This window comes from Musca autumnalis, unplaced genomic scaffold, assembly GCF_047663935.1.
Source record: "Musca autumnalis isolate F117 unplaced genomic scaffold, ASM4766393v1 scaffold_3, whole genome shotgun sequence".
NCBI lineage: Eukaryota > Metazoa > Arthropoda > Insecta > Diptera > Muscidae > Musca > Musca autumnalis.
This window is the reverse complement of record NW_027411866.1, coordinates 73,997,674-74,020,241: the sequence shown is the minus strand read 5'-3', so window position 1 is coordinate 74,020,241 and position 22,568 is coordinate 73,997,674. Positions and strand designations below refer to the sequence as shown.

Genomic DNA, 22,568 nt, shown 5'->3' with positions numbered 1-22,568 from the left:
TCAAAATTCATAAACAAAGGCGAAAAATTTGTTTTCGCCGACACGGAATATGTTTGAGGCGAATTTCTTTATTGTGAATTAAGGTAGATGCATACATAAAATTTTCCGAGAAAAAGTTGTTGACGCAGTTATTTTTGTTTGGCGTAACAGAAAATACCAGCTGATCGATCTTTAACTGCCAAAATAATTTATTGTAAACTAAATTCTAATACAAAACACAACAAATGTTGACATTTTACGTGTACAACATTAAGTTGATTTGTTTTTTTTTCGATATACATCTACCTGCTTCTCTACAGTTTGACATTTCTCTACCTCACAGCGAATTCAAATGACATATATGAATTTTGACAGCTCAAATCAAAATCATTTGTTTTTGAGAGAGGACCTTTATAATTGGGCCATGGTAGTTAGTGCTTACGATTGCTTTTAAAATATAAAAGAAAATTGCGTTCTTATTAATTTCATATTAGAGAAAAATAATTTATAAAAAATTTGTCATAGAAAATAATTATATGTGCAATAACGAACATTTTTAAAAAATTCATAATAATGAACAAAATTGTTGTACATGTTCGTCTCGTAGAACCGACTAGGTTTCTAGGTGTTAGTGGTGATATACTCCCATTCCGCCAAAAATGCACATTTCAATGCTTTCAGCTTCGTGCACTCCTTTGACTTCGCGAAAACTTTGGCGGATAGTATGCCCCGAAGGTCTTCAATGGGTTTGTGGCCATGAGTCATAGCTGGCCACTCCAATAACCGTACATTTCGTGCTTTTAAAAACTCCTTTGTAGGTCCAACAGGGTGATTCGGGGCTATATCCTGCTGGAAAGTCCAATTTTATCCGTACAGTTCTCCCGCAAAATCTATTAAGTTGTTCTCTAACAACTAAATTTATATTTCGGCACTCATTTTTGTCGGAACAAAACTTAAATTATGCTTTCGTCCAGCTCTGAATGCAGCGCATACCATAAGAGATCCTCCTCGAAAACTTCCCAATTCTCAAATAAATTCTAACGGTATTAAATTTTAATTTTTTTTCTATATTTTGCTTATGTCCTCTCACTTTTTGCTTAGTGGTAATACCTTAATGGAATTTAATTTGTAATCCCGTTAGTTGAGACATTCGATTTTAATTTTCAAACCAATAAAAAATTATTATGTATATGAGAATTATAAAACATTCGCGTCTGTCACGTCATATAGGGAACACTTAACATCGACGAAAGTCTACTTTAAGTTTTGTTCCGACAAAAATGAGTGCCGAAATATTAATTTAGTTGTTAGAGAACAACTTAATAGATTTTGCGGGAGAACTGTACGGATAAAATTGGACTTTCCAGCAGGATATAGCCCCGAATCACCCTGTTGGACCTACAAAGGAGTTTTTAAAAGCACGAAATGTACGGTTATTGGAGTGGCCAGCTATGACTCATGGCCACAAACCCATTGAAGACCTTCGGGGCATACTATCCGCCAAAGCTTTCGCGAAGTCAAAGGAGTGCTCGAAGCTGAAAGCATTGAAATGTGCATTATTGGCGGAATGGGAGTATATCACCACTAACACCTTAAAAAACCTAGACGGTTCTATGAGACAAAGGCTACAACAAGTCCTAATCCACAAGGACAATACAATATCATGTTAAATGTACAACAATCTTGTTCATTAATATGAATTTTTTAACAATTTTCGTTATTGCACATATAATTATTTTCTATGACAAATTTTTTATAAATTATTTTTCTCTAATATGAAATTAATAAGAACACAATTTTCTTTCACATTTTAAAAGCAATCGTAAGCACTAACTACAATGTAAAAATAATATTGGAAATATATTTTGTTTTCGATAATAAATATCACAATATTAGTTTGCACATATAATTATTTTACATGGGTAGAGTTCACAAATTTGAAAAAACACTGATCGATAACACGTTTATCGACAACGCAGTTGGATTGACACCAATAATACAACATTTCATCTCAGTTGTGCTGACAATTGGCAACGCAACTCAAGTTTAGTGGCAATGCATAATCGACCCCATAGTGTTATTAGCAATCTTTCTTAAATAAATCCAAAAAAAACTTTACTTTCTTCGTTCGAAAACATATCCTCGACAAACTGTATTTCCATTTTTTTCATTCTTAAAGATATTACTTACATCACCGCAACCATCCGTCGTATCACACACACAACAATAAGCATGGAAAAACTTGTTTTTGTTAAAACACCCCTTTTTGTTTTGTTGTTTTTTATTATCATATTTATTTATTATTTTAATATGTTTAAATTGTTAATTTTTGTTGTTGTTTTTAATTAAAAATCTTAAGATATTTTAAAGATTTTTAATATTGAATTTGTTTGTGTTTTTGTTATTTTTTACTTTTTTGTTATTATTAATTCTATTAATCTTAAAATTGATTATATTTCTTTTTTTAATTTATCTGTTTATTGATTAAAGTTAAATGTCATGTTCTTGCATATAATATGTGAGTGGGTGAATAGCGCAATCAAAAAGGGAGATAGAACATTTTTTTTGCATCTTATACATGAGAATTGCTGTTGTTGTTGCTGCTGTTTATTTGCATTTCTAATCTTAAAACGATGATTATTATTGCCAATTATGGCAGCAGGAAGGAAGAAGGAGAGGGAAATGAATATGAGTTGATATATATCTCTAAAACTAGCTTTCAATAATCTGGTTTAGAAGCTTAGTAACTAAAGGGAAAATAGGTTGTTTTCTCACTTTTTTTGTTATTTATTTTAAATAAACAAAACACATATGGGAATTAATTGAAATTGGAACATTTGTAAAATGTATAGAAAAAATAATATAAACAATTTGTGTCAATAGTTGGGGGTATTTGCAAAAATGTTGAGTATAATCACACAAAATGATATGGAAATCGAAAACAACTTTAGATTAAAAATATCGTTTTATCCAATTCAATAAATATTCAATCTAAAAATACAGAAGCAATCATTAAGTGATTTAATATGATTACATAATCAGAAAAATAAATCAATGGTTACAATAATTTTATGACATTTGATAATTGCATCGCATGAAATTCTAGAAGAAAGACCAACTCATGGCCATGCAAAACTTAAAAAAATTTTTTGAACTAGATATATTTAATTTCGAAAATTTGTAACATGATTTCCATATATTTTTCGATTTCCTTCTTCGTGGTTTTCAAATTTTAAGTCGGTACGTAAATATATTTCTTATGAATTTCATATACTAAACAATATATATTAATTAATTACTTGTACATTAAATGCACAACGAAACAAGCTCTAAAACATACAAATTAAAGAAATTACATATTTAGCTTAAATTTACACTGTTTTTGTTAAAAAAAATATCCAAATCAAATGGAAAATAGTTATAATTACATATAAAAAATACGCACTTAAATGTCGTACATACATACATATATAAGAGGGGGATACTTTCATTCATCATTCATGGTCTCTTAAATTATGAGAAATATTACACAGATTTTTGTTTGTTTTCATTTTGCATTTACACAGTGAACAAGAAAAAGAAATGTGTGTGTGTGTCAGGCAAAGAATGGGATAAACCTTTAATCATAGAAGATAGTCATTTCGGCAATGTAATGCAGAACGGGGGAAATATAAAAAGGAGGAAAACATAAATAGAAACTTAAAAATATCAACTAAACCTAATAGAGTTTAAACTTTGTTTTTCATTTAAGTAATTCATCATACATTCTACATTAAATTTGTGTATTTTGTTTTCCTTTGTGGTGTGGCGAATATCTCTAAGTTTTGTCTTGCTTAATGCTTTCTTTTACTTCCGATTTCGTGAAATTCGAGTACCACCATTGCCATTATCACTCATAGTTGAAGGTGCTGCTGCTGCACCATTACTACCACTGGTAGATGATGATGAGTTGGTTGCGGCAGTTTTAGAGGAGCTTGATGATGAGTTGGAAGTTGGTATTGTCGTTGGGTTTGACTCGTTATTGGATTTATTTGAAGTTTTGTCTTCCTCTAGTGAAACATTTTCATCTGCTGAAAATATTTACACACAGAGATAATTTAAGAAAATTGTGTTCTATAAGCGCGATGGGGGACAGATATGGTTGTGAAAACTATGAAAAAATGTGTTGTTCAATGGTTGTGTGTGGGTGGTTGTTGAGAAAACAATGATCATAATTAAATTATATAATTTTCTTTGTAACGAATATTACAGTCCCAATTTATAAATGGAAGATTTTATGCGTGAATGAATGGTATCAACTCCGTTGATTCAATTGATATTTTTGTAAAAATTTCCAATATAATTTGCCTAATACAAACGAAGTAATCTTGGGAAAAAATGACAATAACACTTTCAGAACATAGGGTCTGATGATGATGATGATGTAGAACACACATGACATGATATTAAATTTGTTATTAAACAATGTTGCCTCTTTTTTATCTCTCTCAGGGAGTATAACTGCAGCAGCACTTTACTTCTTCGACTTACTCTTGGTTTTAGTTGTGGATTTTGTATTATTAATTGAGGTTGAAGTTGCTGGTTTTTTGGCTGGCGTTGAAGATTCTTCGGAAGAGCCAGCATCTGTAAGAGATTTCCTTTTGGCTGCTCGTTCACCGCGTGTGGCCTTTGATGTAGATGGCGATGGTGTGGGTGGTGTGGGAGATGTGTTCTTTAAACAAAAAAAGTCATATTAGTGGTCTTATAATTTGTTTATCAATCTATTATCTACTTACTTTCTGAGGTACATTTCTAGATCTAGATGTTGTTGGCGTTATGGGCGATGCTGCCCTTGCCTTAGCCAATGGTGATCTTTGTGCTCTGGGTGTAGCCTTGGTTGCACTCGCTGTAACTGTGGTTCGTTTCTGTGTTGGCTTGTATTCTGTATCGGATTCGTAATCATCTGAACTTTCTTCATCATCTTCATCGTCACTGTGATTTGTACGCTTCTTCTTACGTTTGGTTAATGTTTTCCGTTTCTTTGCTGGCGATTTACCAGATGATGATGTTGCACCTCCCGAACTTCTCTTGCGTTTTTTAGCTGCTGTTTTTGACGAAGGTGTTTGAGCAGCTGCAGGTGTTTTTGATAGCGTTGATGTATTTCCTCCTTTTCGGGATTTCCTACCACCACCCACTGCACCAGGAGTTCCACCACTTTCACCATCAATCAGTGCTGATTTCTTTTCAATTTGAGATTCATCTTTGAATAGGGAAATATCAACTGAAAGAAAACAGATAGAAAAAATAAGAAATCAATAAAACAGGGAAAATGTGGGGTGGTAAGTTCGGCCGGAACATGTTTTTATATAGTCAAGCATAAGAATGGCAACATATAACCTTGAGAATAGTGATGTCTTGTTCCCATGCTAGTAGACCAGCTTACTATCGGACTACTAGGGTAAATGAAAGCAGTTCGAAGTTGAATTCCTTCCAGTCATTCAGAAAACAAAACGCTCAAGGATTAAATCAACTTCATACATATCACACTTGTATCTGCATTGAAAGATAACAGGCTGACCTGCTCACGGCCTAGGACAATAACGCTTTGTATTCGTTACCCACCCTGACTTTACTAGCATCCGCCCCAATTGTGTGGTGTCCAATCAACCGCTGTATCTCGATGCTCGGACATAACACAAACATTATGATTATGAATGTAAACTCCCCGTGAGTTTTGTCTTTTTGCCGTTTCAACTTAAAGGAAAAAGTGAGAGAACTCACGGAGACTTGATATTCATAATTGGGCTGAAAATGATTTTGTGATTTATGCCCGTCAATTATATCAGACAAAAAAATCCTGAAAAATGGGAGATTTTGTCCCAAAACATTTTGAAGAAAATGTTTATCTCAATCCACTTGATATTGAAGGGAAATGGCATATTCGAACTACGAAGAACCGAACTTCGAGACAATAAGAGCACAGGCCAGGACCCACAACTCTCCACGGTATACAAATGTATACCGATGACTCTAAGATAGTAACAGGAACAGGTGCAGGCGTCTATAGCGTGTAATGTCTTCAAGTCCAAATTTTTGCAAACAAAAAAGCTGCAGAATTGATAGGCAATATGAAAAGGGACATACATAGCAGGGCCGGTGACTAGAGTTGTTAAAATCTAGTTCGTTTGAACGGAAATTCGAAATTCGCAGAAGGACGTGTTCATATGCTTTATTGATTATGAAAAAGCATTTGACACGGTCCAACATGACAAAATGATAGAGATTTTATTATCCATTGATAATAAATGATTTCCGGAAAGGAATATATGTAATTGGAATTAACAACATAAGGTATGCCGATGACACCACTCTTAAAACTGATAATATGTCAGGACTTCAAGAACTCGTCAACAGACTGACCACTTGCAGCGAAAAATACGATCTTAAAATAAATATCAACAAAACGAAATACATGGTCATCAGCAAACATCATACATATACTAATGCGGCCCCATTAAAAATTAATGAAATAAATGTGGAAAGAGTCCAAAGCTTTCTAAAGAAATAGCCTGCAGGATTGAAATGGCTAGAGACACATTGTTTAAATATAAAAAAGTCTTTACAAGCCATAATGTAAACTTAAAAACTAAAATAAGGTATATTAAAACATATGTATGGTCTGTCCTATTATATGGCGTGGAAACATGGACCTTAAAATCCATAGATATGAAAAAACTCGAAGCCTTTGAGATGTGGACATATCGACGCATCCTAAAAATATCATGGACACACTTCATATCAAATAATTAAGTTCTGAGAAGATTACACAGAGAAAAAGAGCTGTTGAATAACATAAAGAGACGAAAGACCTCATACTTGGGACACATTATGAGAAATCAAAAATACAAACTGCTGCAAAGTATTATCCGTGTAAACTTTGAAGGAAGGCCTACGAGTGGGAGGAAACAACATCTGTGGATCAAAAACATCCAAGAATGGACCGGCATACGTTGCGTCATAATCCTGCTAAGCGAAGCGGAAACAGAGAGACTTTTGCCGATATTATAAACAATATTTAATAATTCAAACTATTGTAATACAAGGTGGCGCAAAAGTAATTTTCCTATCAGAAAATACTATAATTTTTGCGATTGGCCCCTAATGTCAGTTCTGTTTTGACATTTGTGTAGTAAACACATGTAAAATACACGTTAATAAACAATATTACGCTACACTGCTCCAGAGAATATTGCTGCTGTAACCGAGGATGTCATGGAAGCGCCGCCAACATAGGCCACACGACGTGCCACGCAAATGGGTATCAGTTGACGGTCTTTACAGCGAATTTTGGTACAAGATTTGAAGATGTTTCCGTACAAAGTCCAGACGGTGCATCAGCTGTTAGATGCTGACCGCCAATCGCGTCTAACATCCTTAATCACCACCAACAGGAAGATGATTTTTCATCAAAAATAAGCCTGAGTGATGAGGCGCTCCAGACTTCTTTTTGTGGGGCTTTTTGAAGTCGCCGGTTTATGTCAGCAAGCCTCAGACTCTTTCAGCTCTTAAAGACAATATCCGACAAGAATGTGAGGACCTATCGCCGGAAGTTTTGGCCAAAGTGATGGAAAATGGCATAAAAGGGCTCAAAAGACAATAATCTGTGGCGGCGGCCATTTATCTGATATCATATTCTCGACTTGATGTAAAAAAAATTAAAAGACCAAATAAAAATAATCCACATGAAAAATCAAAGTTTTTCATTTTCTTTTAATTACATCCAAAAAACTTCGGAGGATTACTTTTGCGCCACCTTGTACTATACTTATATTTGCATTTTGGTCGCCAACATTCGAAACATTCAATATATAGTTCAGTGGACACCGGCCGTTTATATGAACGAACTGCGAATGAGTTATATCTCTTTGTTTTCTCTTTCATACGCAAACGAACTATGGTACTGAACTAGATCACTAGATTTAAAAACAACAACAAAAAAAACAGTCATTAAATTACTCAAGTCCTTCTATACCAAGTCTGCGACAGTTTTGGATTGCAAGACAGTTTTGGAAGAATCTATCGAACTTTTTGTTGGGCTTTGGGTCTTCTGTGCCACCTCATTCAGAAGTTAGAACAAAGATATCGGAATAAGGCTAGCCTGATTTGGCTCAACGAACCCAACCGCAATTTCTCCAAGATAATCTGACCAATCCTCTCTAAGCGAAGAATCACATCCCTACTTTTGAAGAAATGAGATCTAAAACTAACGGTAGGAATTATTTCTAGCTCCTTCAGAGTAAGATATTTGTTCTGCAAATGGAAAATAAATGAAATTGCTGACTTCTGCAGGCTATGCGAAGATGAATTAGATACATAAACAATCGAACACCTATTATGTCGCAGTCCAATGCTCACGACCAGAAGACTGCGAATCATGGGTGAACGATCCAATATCTTGCCAAACCTAGCCAACAAATCTGCCTCTCCATGCTATGGGCCTGGGGTGGTTGCAACTAGAAGAAATGTCACACCTAGATACAAAAATTCTTTATCCACTTCTTTCTGTCCACAAGGTATATTTTTGTTAAACTTCTCTTTTTAGCACTCTATGGAATAAACATAATGGATCATAAGTTAAAGTGCGTGTGAAATAGTAGTCAACTTCGACAGCTACAAGTCCAAACATTATATACCCCCGGATTCATGGTTATTATGAAAAACATAAAAAACTTACGTCCATCAGGATTCTCCTCCGTTAGCTCTGGTCTTGGTACTAAACCCTTCTCCACATCAATTGCCTTCTTTAATATGCTCTCGATACGCGTTCTCTCCGTCTTTGGTAAACGCATATGACCCTTATCGATGCGTTTCAGTTCGACCGTAGTAAGAACACATTCAATATCGGTATGATCATAAAAATCTGGTATATACACATTGCTATCCTTGGGATCCTCCGAAAGCCAACGAATACTAATACGTGGCGATGTTCGGTAAACATTTTGCATGGTCTGACATAAATAGAATGTACCTTCGGCATTACGTACGGCCATATATTCATTTTTATAGAATACAATTAGACGATCTTCATTCGACATCGGCTTGGGCGAATTCGACGCCTCACTGGCCGATAACTTGGTAATGAAGGCCAATTCAGGAAGTGGACTTTGGTAAAGAATTGTCTTCAGGCGATGACGTTTTGATTTACGATCGGAATCATCATCTTTGGGTGTTGATGGTGCAGAATCCAATACCTGAGGTTCGGGTGCTTTTGATTTACGTTTAGCTCTGGCTGGTGTTGACTTTTCTTCTGTGGATTTTTCGGGAGATTTGCTTTCACTGGCGGCCGTGGTGGTGGTCGCTGTGGAAGAGGATTTAATTTTGGCAGTTGACTTTGTGGCCCGAGCTTGCTTTTTAACTGGCGTGGAAGTGTCTGCAGTTGAAGTTACAGCAGTGGAACTAGTAGTGGCTTTGCTGCTACTATCAGTTGATTCCTTTGCGTTAGTGGTGGTGCTAGGAGCGTCACTAGCATTTGTTGTTGTTGTTGAGTTGCCTTTGCCCAGAGAGCTAACCTTGTTATCCGCTTTAACAGTGGTTCTAGATGCAGTAGCCTTAGTTTGGATTTCTTTTGGAACATCTTTACCAGCAGCAATTGTTTCAGTGCTCTCTTTACTAGTGTTAGATGGTGGTGTTGGATTTTGTTCTTCAGCCTTTGCTGCCACATTTTCAATTGTTTCCTTCGTTTTTGATTTGTCTACTTCTTCTTTGTCTATTTTTTCTTGCACTTTAGCCTTTGCTTCCACCTTTTCTGTGGATTTGTTGGCCTCAGTGTTTGCTGGTAGAACTGTTTCTGAGTTAGTTTTAGATTTTGTTTTGTCATCTTTGCTATCCTCCACTTGCGTTATTGGTGATTTGATTTCTGTATTTTCTGTTGTGGTATCATTGGCTTTTTTGTTCTCTACCTCTGCTGGCTTTTCTGTGGATTTAGTCTCCACAGGCGTATACGCATCATTGGCTTTCAACGCAACATTTTGACTATCCGCTTGTTTATCATCACTTACTGGTGGTGTCTTTGCAGTTTTGGAATCATTTTCACTTGGAGTTTTTTCTACGATAGGCGTCTTCTTATCCTCCTTTTGCTTTGTCGTCTGTTCCCCAGAAACCTCTTTGGGAGTGGTATCCTCCTCTTTTGCTGAGTCAACGGTTTGGCTTTCTGGTTTTAACAATTTTGTTCCAGCTTCTTCTGTTTTTGTTTCAGTTGCCTTTGCTTCGGCGGTCACCGTTTGTGCATTGGATTCATTTTTGGCTTCAACGACAGGAACTTTGTTAGTCGCTGATGGCTCATTTTTGTTATCTCCCAAAGGTTTTTCAACTTCCTTTTTCTGTCCTTCCGCAGGAACGGTTGAAGATGTTGTGATTGCTGAATTGTTCACATCTGTGGGATTTTTGTTGTCAATTGGCTCTTTCTGAGGTGGCTCCTTTTCGGAAATATTTGGTTTGGCCGCATCCGTTAATAGTGGTGTTAATGAGGCTGCTGCTGTTGCCATTGCTGTGGTTGTGGTGGTGACCGTGGGAGTTGCTGGTGGAGTTTTTAAAGCACTGCTACCCGGATGAATTGGTGTAGGCTGTTGAGGTGGAAAAGAGGGAAACGTAGCACTCGAAGCGGTAATATTAGCTATTGTGGGTGGCGCCACTTTTTGGGGCGAAGGCGAAGACGATGTTGACGTTGTTGTCGTTGCCGTTGTTGGTGGCGCCACTGTGGTATTGTTGCCACCTCCTTTGTTAGCCATTGTATTGGCTGTATTAGCTGCTACAGGCATTTGCTTGGTCAACTGCACTGGTGTTGACTGTGGTGACTTTAGAGCAGCCCCTGTAGCTGTATCAGCATTTGATAAAGTACCAGTTTTTGCTGGACTACTTGCATTGCTGTATGCACCGCTACTAGCACCTCCGCCAGCATACGGCTTTTGTAAATTTTGGTTGTGCCCTAGAGGCGGTGGTGCAGAAGGATTTTTGTTCGCCACATTTGTGGGTGGTGTGAATTTGTTTTGTTGATGTGCGGCACTGGGCACTGCTGCTGCGGATGGTGGCTTTGTGGGCGTCATTGATATGGATGGTGGAGGAGCTTGGGGATTTGGGTGTTTGTTGATGCCAGATGTGGGTCCCATATTTGCCGGCCCCCCCTTTTGATGTGACGAAGAGCTGCTAGAGGGTGGTGGTGTTATTAAACTACCGCCGACATTGGCACCTGTCACTGGTGTAAGTTGAGTGTTTGATGGTAAATTTGGGTTCTTCATCTGGTTAGTTAGGGGCGGCGGAGGAGGAGCTGCCGAAGCCAACTTGTTATTGCTGGCCGCTACTTGGGCAGCTGCCGACAAGTATCTCTGTTGAAATTGTTGCACCGCAGCAGCCGTTGACAAGGCATTCTGCTGCTGTTGATGTTTCTGTTGCTGCTGTTGTTGATGAGACATTGCTGTTGTGGTGGGCGGTGGTGGCACTCCCTGTGGCATAACTTGCTGTTGCCCCAAATGTGACCCACCTTGAGGATTCACTCCTCCATGCTGTTGCTGATGCATTTGTTTAGCTTGCATTTGATATTGAAAAGCCTGTAGTTGTTGCACAAAATTGGTTGGTAAGGCCTGCAATGTTTGTTGTAGCTGATTAAATGTGGGATTAGCAGCTGGATTACCATTAGCCTGTTGCTGATAGGTTTTATTTAAAAGTTCTGCAGCACCAGGAGTACGTGTTAATGCCAAAGGCTCACCGCCTCCAGCCGAACTGGGTCCTCCACCACCGCCACCAACTGGCACACCACCAACCGGTACACCGCCACCAACACCACCCATATTATGATGTTGCTGCTGTTGGTGTTGTTGATGTTGCTGTTGTTGCTGCTGCATTTGTTGTTGAAATTGTAAAAATTGTTGTTGTTGCTTTAGCATATTCTGTATACGTTGCTGTTGGAAAAATGCATTTAAATCAGCCTGCGATGATTGTGGCAAAGGATTTTGGCCATGAACTAAATTTTGCATTTGTTGTTGAATGCCAGCAAATGTTTTTGCAACTTGTGGCATATTGTTGGGGCCATTGGGAGGGCCACCACCAGCACCACTGCCACCCCCTCCCATGCCACTGCCACCAGATCCAGGCGGTTTTTGATTGTAACTCATCTTGACATTCAATTAATCAATTAGAAATGTTGTATCTGTATAGGGGAGAGGATAACAGGAAAAATCAATTAGTAATTGGTATAAAAAGTTAATAAAGATGTTTAATATCAGTAGATTTCAAAACATAGAATAGTGGACCAAATCAAAAATTTCGAGACCTAATATTACACCCAAACGTAAGTCACTTCCTTCATGTATAATGTATACATTGGGATAGGTGGTGTGTAAAATATACAAATGTATGGGTAAATGTGTGTGTGTTTTACAATTTGTGTTCAACAAACACACAACAACAACGATTAGTGGCAATAGCAACACAATTATGCCTTTTCTACACTGAACACAGTTCAAAATCACCACACGTTGTGATTTTAAAATACCAATGACTTTGTAAATTAGCTTTTAATGCCGCCAAACTTTAGAAACTCTCTTACAATTCGAGTGTACTTACACAGAGAAATAGCTCTCACATTTTTGGCTAAAACACAAATACATATGTACATATCAAGCATGTCATTCACAAAATTTGTATTTACAACAAATGCCAACAACGATGAATAAGAATTTCGCACGTTCAACGAACTTTTGTTTATATTTGTTTGTTTGTTGCCTTTGCCACCGCATTTTGTGTTTTGACCAAATGTGTTTCCATTGATATATAGAGAATGGAAATCCTTCGGGTAAAAATGTAGTTTTTGTAGAGCTGGTACCACAAAATCGCCACAAATAGAGTGCGATTAATCTATCTTCGTCTGGTCAACATACCTTTTCGATGGCAGTTGAATTTTACTTCGGGTGAGAGATGTAGTTTTTGTAGAGCTGGTACCACAAAATCGCCGAACTTACGCTTTCTAGTGAACAGTGGCATTTATGTCTTCAATGGATTAACTCCAAGGTCGTTTGCTGTGGCCCAACGAGATAGCTTTGATAAGGCTCCCTGCATAAGCTTCGAACTTGTAGTCATGAATGTTCCAACAATCACTTTATGGTTTAAAAAGCTGGATTTCAAAGTCGACTTTTCATTACCAGATCGTGCCTTGGATGGCGATAATCAAAAGCACCTATAATTCGCAAAAAATACCTGCGCCCTGGATAGAATAATATATACCTTTTTCATATGTAATTCGAATCATTCCAGTTCTAAGTCCATTTGTAATTCGAAACAATTCAATTGTTGTAAGTGGAATTCTCGAAATACAACTAATATGATTCGAATTACATCTGAAGAAAGTATATTTTGGGTTCACACTCACCCAGCTAAAGGAAATGTAAAAACTCTCTGTAGGAAACCTAGGGTCAAGTGTCGACATGCCACCATTTTGTCTACTATTATGGTGACTTTGTCAACAGTCTTTACTTTAACTTTTTTAATAAAAATTACAATTTAGTTCATTATCTTATACTACGTTTTGATTAACGAATTCCACTGAATTTTACTATTAAATGCCATTTTATGCATCTAGCAAATCAGGTCATATATAAACATGACCTTGTAAGTAACTCCCAACATGCTTACGTAAAAGGGAAATCAACAGACACAGCGCTACACGAGGTTGTGGGCTGTATAGAGGAGAATATGGATGATTCAAGTTTCACCTTAGCTGCCTTCTTAGACATAGAGGGCGCGTCTAATAACGTGAAACTTGAATCAATTCACTCTGCTCTAGAAACACTAGGTGTCCCCTCAATTCTAATAAATTGGATAGATAGAATGCTAATCAATTCAAGCTTAGGAGAGAGTTCTATAAAGTAGTCGGTCACCAGAGGAACGCCACAAGGGGTAGTATTATCACCTCTGTTGTGGCTTCTGGTACTGAACGGGATACTTATGGAGTTTGATAAGCTAAAAACCAAGCTAAGTAGTGTGCAACGTGCCGCGTTAATTCTTATTACTGGAGCTATTAAAAGCACACCTCAGGCGGCGCTGATGCTGTTTTAAATATCCAACCTCTGGATATTTTGGTACAGTATCAGGCCTCCAGGTGTGCCTTGAGGCTTAGGGAATTTGACATGTGGCGTTGCTTACTACTTGGTCATGCAAACATTCTACAGCGGTTGAGTAGTCAGCTAGTGCTTGGAAACAGAGGGGGTGAGACCGATTACATTTCACCAACTCTTGACTTCACTATAGCTGAGGTTTTAATACCCGATAGGGATGAATGGGTTCTGTGCAGACCAATTCCTGATAGCCTATCTAGGTATCTTCACTGATGGGTCGAAGATGGAAGATAGCATGGGCGCTGGTGTGTACTCTGATGAACTGAACATTAGGTACTCATTTAAACTTAATGACAACTGTAGTGTTTTCCAGGCAGAGGTCTTTTCAATATTGAAGGCCTTAGAGGCAATAGTGGGAAGAACGGACTTAGCAAACAGGGCAGTCACTATTTACGTAGACAGCCAGGCAGCGCTAAAAGCATTAAGGTCTTTCACTATTAAGTCTAGGATCGTTCGAGATTGTAGGTCAATCTTGGAAACCTGTGGTATGCCAGTAAGATTTTGTTGGGTACCTGGTCACTGTGGTGTTGAGGGTAATGAGATTGTGGATGAAATGGTGAGGCGGGGCTCACAATCAACCAACATGCAAGTGGAGGTTGGTGTGAAACCTCCGCTTTGTCACTTCATGGATAAACTCACCAGGTTCTACATTGAGAAAACCAAAAGAATTTGGCTAGATGCTCCTGGATGTCGGGTTGCTAAGTCAATCTGGCCGGTAATCTCAGCGCGTAGAACTGTTTCCCTTCTCTCGTTGTGCAAGTCGGAGATCAGAGTTGTTGTCGGGATCATTACTGGTCACTGCAACATCAGATCTATGACTTGGAAATGGGGCAACAGTAGCAGTGACTATTGTAGGCTGTGTGAGGACGTGGAGGAGACGGAGACAATTGAACATCTTCTCTGTCTGTGTCCCAGACTGAGGGCCAAAAGACACAGGCTTTTTGGCGTTCACACGACGGAATCCCTTTCTCGCTTCTCCTCTTCCGACCCCACAGTCTTGCTAGCATCTCTGGCCTCTGCAGTGCCTTAAATGGCTATATATACTAGTTAATCTACCTTCTAAATATTATCTGTTTCCTCGCCTTCACTCTCTTATCATCTCTTTACTCTCCCCTGTCTCCTTCCATCTACTTTTTCCTATCCATAACTAATCTCCATCTCCATAGCATCTCTTCTTTCCATCACCAGCACTCATTATCACCACAACCGGATCCGCAACTATCTTACACAAATTTTTTCAACTACAACCAATAAACACACAAAAATGTTTCAACACCTTCAACACCCAGGATGATCACAATGGACCATAAGGTCTCCGAGTGGAGAGGCTGCAACCTATAGCAGCTGCGCATCCTATAACCTAACCTATGCATATAGCTTTTAAATCTACTGAAAAGTCTCAAATATTGCAAAAAATCTAGTGGTGAAACTCTGGTACCAATGTCTCCATATGCGCAGCACAGTGCGCACATCGATTAACTCCATATAACGAAAAGTTAAGAAATGTTTGTTTGCCATTGTATACCTGTATATTTGCCATTTAACGGAGCTAATCTTTATTATTCAGGTAAGTTATTATAAATATAAAATGTTATGACTATATCAAGGGCTTTGGCACTTATGATCTGTTCCAGAACTGCAAGAATCTACTATTTTTTCGATAACATAAAGGAAAAATCGTTATCGTAGTAAAAATTGTAGATTCTTGCAGCAAGTTCTGGAACATACCAGTAAATTTAAGATTTTTCAAAAAGTGGAATTAATCAATGTGGGCATTGGGCGGCCCATATGGCCTTCATGAACTGTTGATTCACAACACCCAATGTCATGTCTCTATTGACACACTACCTCCAAAGTCCATACACTAATGCCTTGATTTGGGTTAGCAAAAAAAATCGAATTTGTTTCGTTAGGCGTTAATGATTCGATTTGCGTTATAAAAAAATAATACCTAGGTACATATGACTTTGAGTATCGTGAAGGGGACATTCATGAGTTCTTAGCTTCATTCGATTAATCACTTAGCAATGACTATTTTCGATTGCCTCGGAACATGCATAATGTTGCCCCAGAAAAAAGAGGTTTAAAGTGAAGCTCATCAGAATCGATGCAACTTATAACCAAAGCAATTGATATATTTATGGACAATTATCCTGATGCAAATCACAGCCAAAGATGCTATGGATGCTATTAATTGTTATAAAGAAATAGGTATATTTAACAAAAAACTAATTCCATCAAAATTAAAACAGTTTTTCTCAGAGAAATAAAATGTTTGAGTAATTCGCATAATACAAATTATTCTATAGGAATTAATTCATAATATTTTTATTTTTTTTTTATTTATTTTATTTATTTCGAATGGGTAACCAAGCCTATAAGGCCATCTATGTTACAAAAGCAAAGTTATCCTAAACTACACCTAACTCTGAACTTAATCCTTAAAACTAAATAAAGATATAAACATATTTAATAACAATTTCTAATTAAACGGGGTTTAAGCATATACTACTCCAAACAAATATAAAAGCATATCATATATTAAATTTAATATCTTATTTTATATTTAAATGAGAAGAAAATATAAACAAGTTTCAGCGACAACTCCAAAAACAGAATCTGGCCATTAATAAATTAAAACAAGACATATTACATTCAGATATCATGAGATTGGGAATAAGTGTACAATTTAGATTTAAAAGAAATAAGTGATCCCCCAAGACACTTAAGTGGAGGTGGCAGATTATTAAATGCACGCGAAACTCTGATAAAAAATGACTTCTCTAGCACTGGCGTGATTCTTGGCAAAATAATTTGCAAATTCCTCTCCGACCTACCGAAGGAAAACAGTTCGAAAACGCACACTAGTGTCTTCAACTTAACTATCTTATACAAATATAAAAGAATAGTTAAATAGAATAGTGTATTTCGCAAATACTTAACAATTTTACTCTATAAGTACAATAGATATAACTCAGATGTGTAATGGATGGTCGGATTTTAAGACTGGCTGTAAAGTAGAATTCCCCGTTACCCACGAGGTGACCCTTAAAACACACTTGTTCCCAATATTATTTTGAAATAGTTAGATATGTATTCGGACTATTCTGAAGAGCAAAAGTCTAAACATTTTTCTAAGAAAAACTTTATGGCGTTGTGGTTGGATTTGTCTGCAGGTGCAGGTATAAATGTCATAAATCCATTGGCTAAAAAGTAATTTTTTTCCCTTCTTCAAAGCAAAGTACAGCATCAAGAATTTCCAAGGCATGGGACATACGACCAACATTCTTATTCTAATGTCATTATCTACAAAGAAACATATTTCGAATATATTGCTTACGAACGCAACTAGGAAATGACTGCTAATATTCTTCTTAGAACTACGGGTACCGCGCGATACATGGATAAAATATTTACATGGGAAATAAATAAATATCTTTTTTAACAAAATAGACTTTGAAACGATTCAAAGATGAACAAATATTGAGTGGGTTAGGGGAAAACAACAAATCCCCTAATGGTCGTCTTTTAGTCAATCCGAACAATTCAATAGCTTGTTACTTAGAGCATTATATAGGTATGACAAGGTATAGCTATTTGTTGTTTCAAAGTGTGAGAAATTTAAACGATCAATACCGAATCCCAAAATTCGTTAGAACGCACAAAAACAAAAAGAAAACGGGTATGATTTCAAATCACTAGCAAAGGATGATGGGACATTCAACAACAATAAATCATTCATTTGAAACCACAAAAATTGAGTTTAGTTTTTAGGTTGAAAAACAATGCAAACATACACAAACTGACGCACACTTCCAATAAAAACAGGCAGCAAAAACACAACGCATGGCCTGTGTGATGTGGCGCGGCTTTTAAACAAGATGATGATGATGTTGGAGCACAAAACACAATCAGGCACACCTATACATGCACACGCCAATACAAAATCAAACACACCACACTGCAAAAACCCAACAAACAACGTTGTAGAATCCACGCAAACACCAATACGCGGAAACGCCAAGTAAAAGCAAGCCCCCACCAAATAAAAATAAGCACAGCATAGCAGCCAATGTGGATCACTCGAATACAACACATTTCGCGCAAATACACACACCAACACTTGTACAAACAACTCACAACACCGCCAAACATATTCCACCAGCTAAATACTGAAACAACATTGAAGCGGAATGTACAAAATGTTATGTGGATGGAGGTTGAAGAAGTTGAAGCAAGTAATGCGTTCCATCATTTTGGCCTGCGTCAATATGGCTAAAGTGGTCGCGCGCGCATTTTTTCTTTGCGTCCAAATTGTAATCACATTACTAAAAATGTAAAAGAGAACAAGAACAACAACAAAAGAAACAGCTCTTAAACTGGGGTACACTTACACTTGTCTAACTTTGCCGTGTTCTGCCTTTTTTGTTTCTCTGTTTTGCTGGTCAGGTTAGAACGAAAAAAGTCAAAAAACAAAGGTCGAGTTTAAAATTTGTTTTAATCAATTTCTTTTCTTTGCTGTTGTCACCACAAGCACTTCTGTTTCTCTCTCTCCCTCTCGGCGGAGTGATTACCGGTTTGGTTTTTGTTGATGTGACTGCCGATCACTTAACCAATATTTATTGTTGTTTTTATGGACTTGTTTCTTTCTCATACAGCTACTAAACTGTATCAAAGTTAAGATTATATTTAATTCGGCTGATTTGATTATTTTATTTGAAGATATTGAGAATTGTTGTAGTTGTATCCTATGTATTGCAACATACGCACACACATATGTACAACAAAAGCAAGCAATACAAATAATTTTGTATTATTTTTTCACTGCCTCTGCTATTTCGTATTCCGTTTTTCCTTCGTCGTCGTTTTCTTGTTAATAATGTTGTTTGACTATTACGTTTACGCTGTTCATTATTATTTATTTCTCCTCGTTACTTTTTTCTTCCTTTTTGGTGGACACACAATATTACACAAACAAACACACATACGAATATATGTACATAACTATAGCGGCACGAACATAGCAAAAAATGTTTTCCTCGAATTGTTCACATGCACTCGAACACTTTTTCTCTGTAAAACACTGTACTTCTGACAATATTTCATACAATATGTATCCCCTGTTGGTTATATTACATTTTTATGCAGGTTTTTTGGTTTAACAAAGACACGTAATGTAAAAAATTTATTAAATTCTTCTTTTGGCGAGACGAAAACGAAATTTTTTTCTGAAATCCGAAAGCACACGAATAAAATGTAGCATTGCCAATCGTTGGCATTAGGAAGAACAGAGTTGTATTCAGTTGATATGGGGATGCGAGATAAAAAGTGATGCCATTTTGAGTAGTTAGTGTATAACGTCACGTAACACAGCAACTATTGCAATGAACGAAAAGACTTCCAGAAAAAATACACAAGTACAGGTGCTGCTAGTCATTGGTCTGTTCCTTTACTTTTAAGTATGGTAACAGCGGCAAAAAATGGTAAAAGTGGTGAACTGCTCTCATATAAATTGTATTTATTCTAAAGTAAAGGAACGCTTTGCAGGTTAAAAATGGTAAGAAATGGTAACCTCAGGCACGTAAAGGAACAGAGCACATGGTATAAGTAAAGAGGTAGATTTAAATGAAAACAATCTATAGAACCCTTGTTTTTCCTGAATTTCTAAAACGTCAAATTTAGTAACCACAAAAGCAACAAGTGGGTTTGCTTACAATACAATTTTTGAGCATTTTTATAAAAAACGCGAAAAATGAATGAAGTGTCAAGGTTTCTCCACATAATCGAGTTGTGGATATGATAAAATTTGTGTTTCAATGCAAAGCTGTCAATTTTTCCATACAAATGTTCTAAAAACAATTTTAAAAATCATTGAATTCGATTGTTTTTAAAATTGTTTGGCATATTATTCAAATGCCAAGTTTACACTTGCGCTCCAATATCCACTGGATTTCAAGAAATCCTGAAATACACCCCGGTGTTTACACTTATTTTTTGTTGATTTCAAACATATCACAATGATAAAGGTAGATGCATATGCGTAGCTGATCGAACATGAATTTTCAAAACAATTTATTATAAATTGATTTAATCGTCAAAAATATACGACAATATAGAACTTTACAACTTTATTTGGAAAATTATCGTAAAATTATCTATATATCGTATTAATTGTCTATAGTACTAACAAATAAAAAAAATATTTTATCGTTGAGACCATGGTACAATCATTACAAGGTAGGTCATAGCAAACAGCTGATTACAATTTTTTCTTGTGGTCCGCCTATTGTGTCAAAACAGTTTTGAAGTTGTTTGTTTGTATACATTGATTTTTAACAATGTTGACAAAATAAAGTAATTCAAAATCGAATAAAAAAGTAAAAGTAAAACACACAAGAAATGTTATTGTGCCTGAAATGGACACTTCTTGGAAGTATACCAGAAGCCTTACGACACTCCAATGATTCCTAGTTGATTGGTAGGCCAAATCATTGTTTTCTGTTTTATTTTTAAACGATTTATATATTTTGCAGATCGTTTGAACTGATGGATAGATGGATGGATCTTACGGATGGATTTCTCCAGGTACAGGTTAGGCCCTTAAGGACATTATGACGTTGGTGGCGGTGTAGTTGATGAAGACAATCGCGGCAATTTTGGTGTGGTGGAACAAATGGACAAATTGGAAGAGACTAAGAATTTGCGCTTAAGATTGACCTATGTTTGGGCAAATTTTGGACCGAATCAGTCTATTCGTTAGAGAGTTATCGTGCGCTTCAGACAGACGTCCGGGCATGGCTAACTCGACTCCAAATTGTCTGATACGGATTTCGTCCACATATACTGAAGGTCTAAAAACATTATTTCGATGAGACACATTTTGGTTGTTTAATAAATGAAAAAGTAATATTTGAAATTAAATGAAAACAAAAGAAACATTGACAAATAAACAAAACTTGTGGCATTTGTTATTAGTCATTTTGAAGTTATAAGCAAACAGGCACCGGAGTTGTTTTTTTATAATTTCATGAACCTGCCCAACCTTCTAATAATTGAACCATGCTTGAGACCATGCTTGAGACCATGGTAGAATAAAGTAAAGGTAGGCCACAGCTAACAGCTGATTACAATTTTTTTCTTTTTATGGCCTAATCTGTCAAACGCAGGGTTGACATTTTGTATTGTTTTTGACATTATGCAATCATAAAGGTAGGTGTATCGCTGAATTGTTCCAACAAAAAACTTCTGCTGTAACACAATATCTTAAAATTAAAAACAAGAACAAAAAATATGTATTCGCGTGGCAAAATAAAATTGTTGATTTTTTAGCAAAACTTACGAATGAACAATTTATCAAATATTGATATTACACAGCTAACAGCTGATTACAATTTTTTTGTTGTTATGGCTTAATCTGTCAAAACCGTGTTGACATGCAGAGTTGATATTTATTATTGATCAAAAAATTCAACTCTGTTTTGTTTTCATTTCAACATTTCGTTCTTCTTTGTTTACTCATCCGTTATCATTCATCAAAACAATTTTGACGTTTTAAGCCATAGCGACAGGGTTGTATTTTTTGGCGATTCTCATACCTGGCCTACCTATGAATTCTTGTACCATGGGAAGAACTTTTGCTATTTTTGGAACACTTTTCCAACAAGAATATTCTGGAGCCTAGCTAAAGAAATGTTTTTACACTATATGGCACTTTTAACATATAAAAAGTGAAGATTTAAGTTCCATATGTTCTGTAATACGGGATAGCTATGCAGGTACATCTACCATTATTATTGTCCATGCCATTTGACGTTTTAAGCCATGGCTGCAGGGTGGCATTTCTCAGTGATTTTCATACCTGGCCTACCTCTACTTCATTTTACCATGGTTGAGACATCATAATAATAAATTTTGATGGATAATATGCTGTTTATACTATAGCTTTTTGCGGGGTTAACCCTTATTATCAGGATTTGTTTGACGTATATGTAAAGGAACTGACATTTAAAACCCAGTGGGTTTGTTAAATCCCGTTATATATAAACGTACTATAAAAGTTTTGCTCAAAACCTGCAAAATATTAGTACTTGCAGTAGTTTTTCCATTTAGTGCTAAAAATGCGTTCCCGTACTCCGAAATCTAGCAAGACTTGCACTTCTCTTTAAAAAAAAAAAATAGCGCCGAATAACAACTTCTTCTCCTGTTTTGTCATAAAATGTTGGCCTAGTAGAAACTAGCAGCAAGCATGTTCATATGTTCATTGGTATCTAATACTATAGCTGATAGGTTGATTTTGACATTTCTGCTGGAGTTTTTGCAATTTCCGTAATTTTTCAGTTCCCGGTCTATTTTCTAACATTACCATTAAAAAAGTACGGGAACACAATGAAAAATAGCATTGTAATTTAATACTTTTTCACATTGTTTACAAATTTTGATATTAAC

At 36.4% G+C, this 22,568-nt stretch overlaps 1 protein-coding gene across 3 annotated transcripts; it reads right to left on the bottom strand.

The window, feature by feature from the left end:
* Positions 1 to 2,242: 2,242 nt before the first annotated feature.
* Positions 2,243 to 19,424, bottom strand: LOC141396355 (uncharacterized). Of its 3 annotated transcripts, XM_073971734.1 has the most exons (6): positions 19,260 to 19,412; positions 18,518 to 18,789; positions 8,693 to 12,160; positions 4,755 to 5,239; positions 4,510 to 4,690; positions 2,243 to 4,049 (listed from the first exon to the last, which is right to left on the bottom strand). In XM_073971734.1, exons 3-6 carry the CDS (start codon positions 12,123 to 12,125, stop codon positions 3,826 to 3,828), a joined length of 4,323 nt encoding a protein of 1,440 aa, XP_073827835.1. In that variant the 5' UTR covers positions 12,126 to 12,160; positions 18,518 to 18,789; positions 19,260 to 19,412; the 3' UTR covers positions 2,243 to 3,825. The 3 variants fall into 3 exon arrangements, with proteins under 3 accessions (XP_073827835.1, XP_073827834.1, XP_073827836.1); XM_073971733.1 differs by having other exon boundaries at positions 18,518 to 19,424; XM_073971735.1 differs by having other exon boundaries at positions 2,243 to 4,046; positions 18,518 to 19,412.
* Positions 19,425 to 22,568: the final 3,144 nt, after the last annotated feature.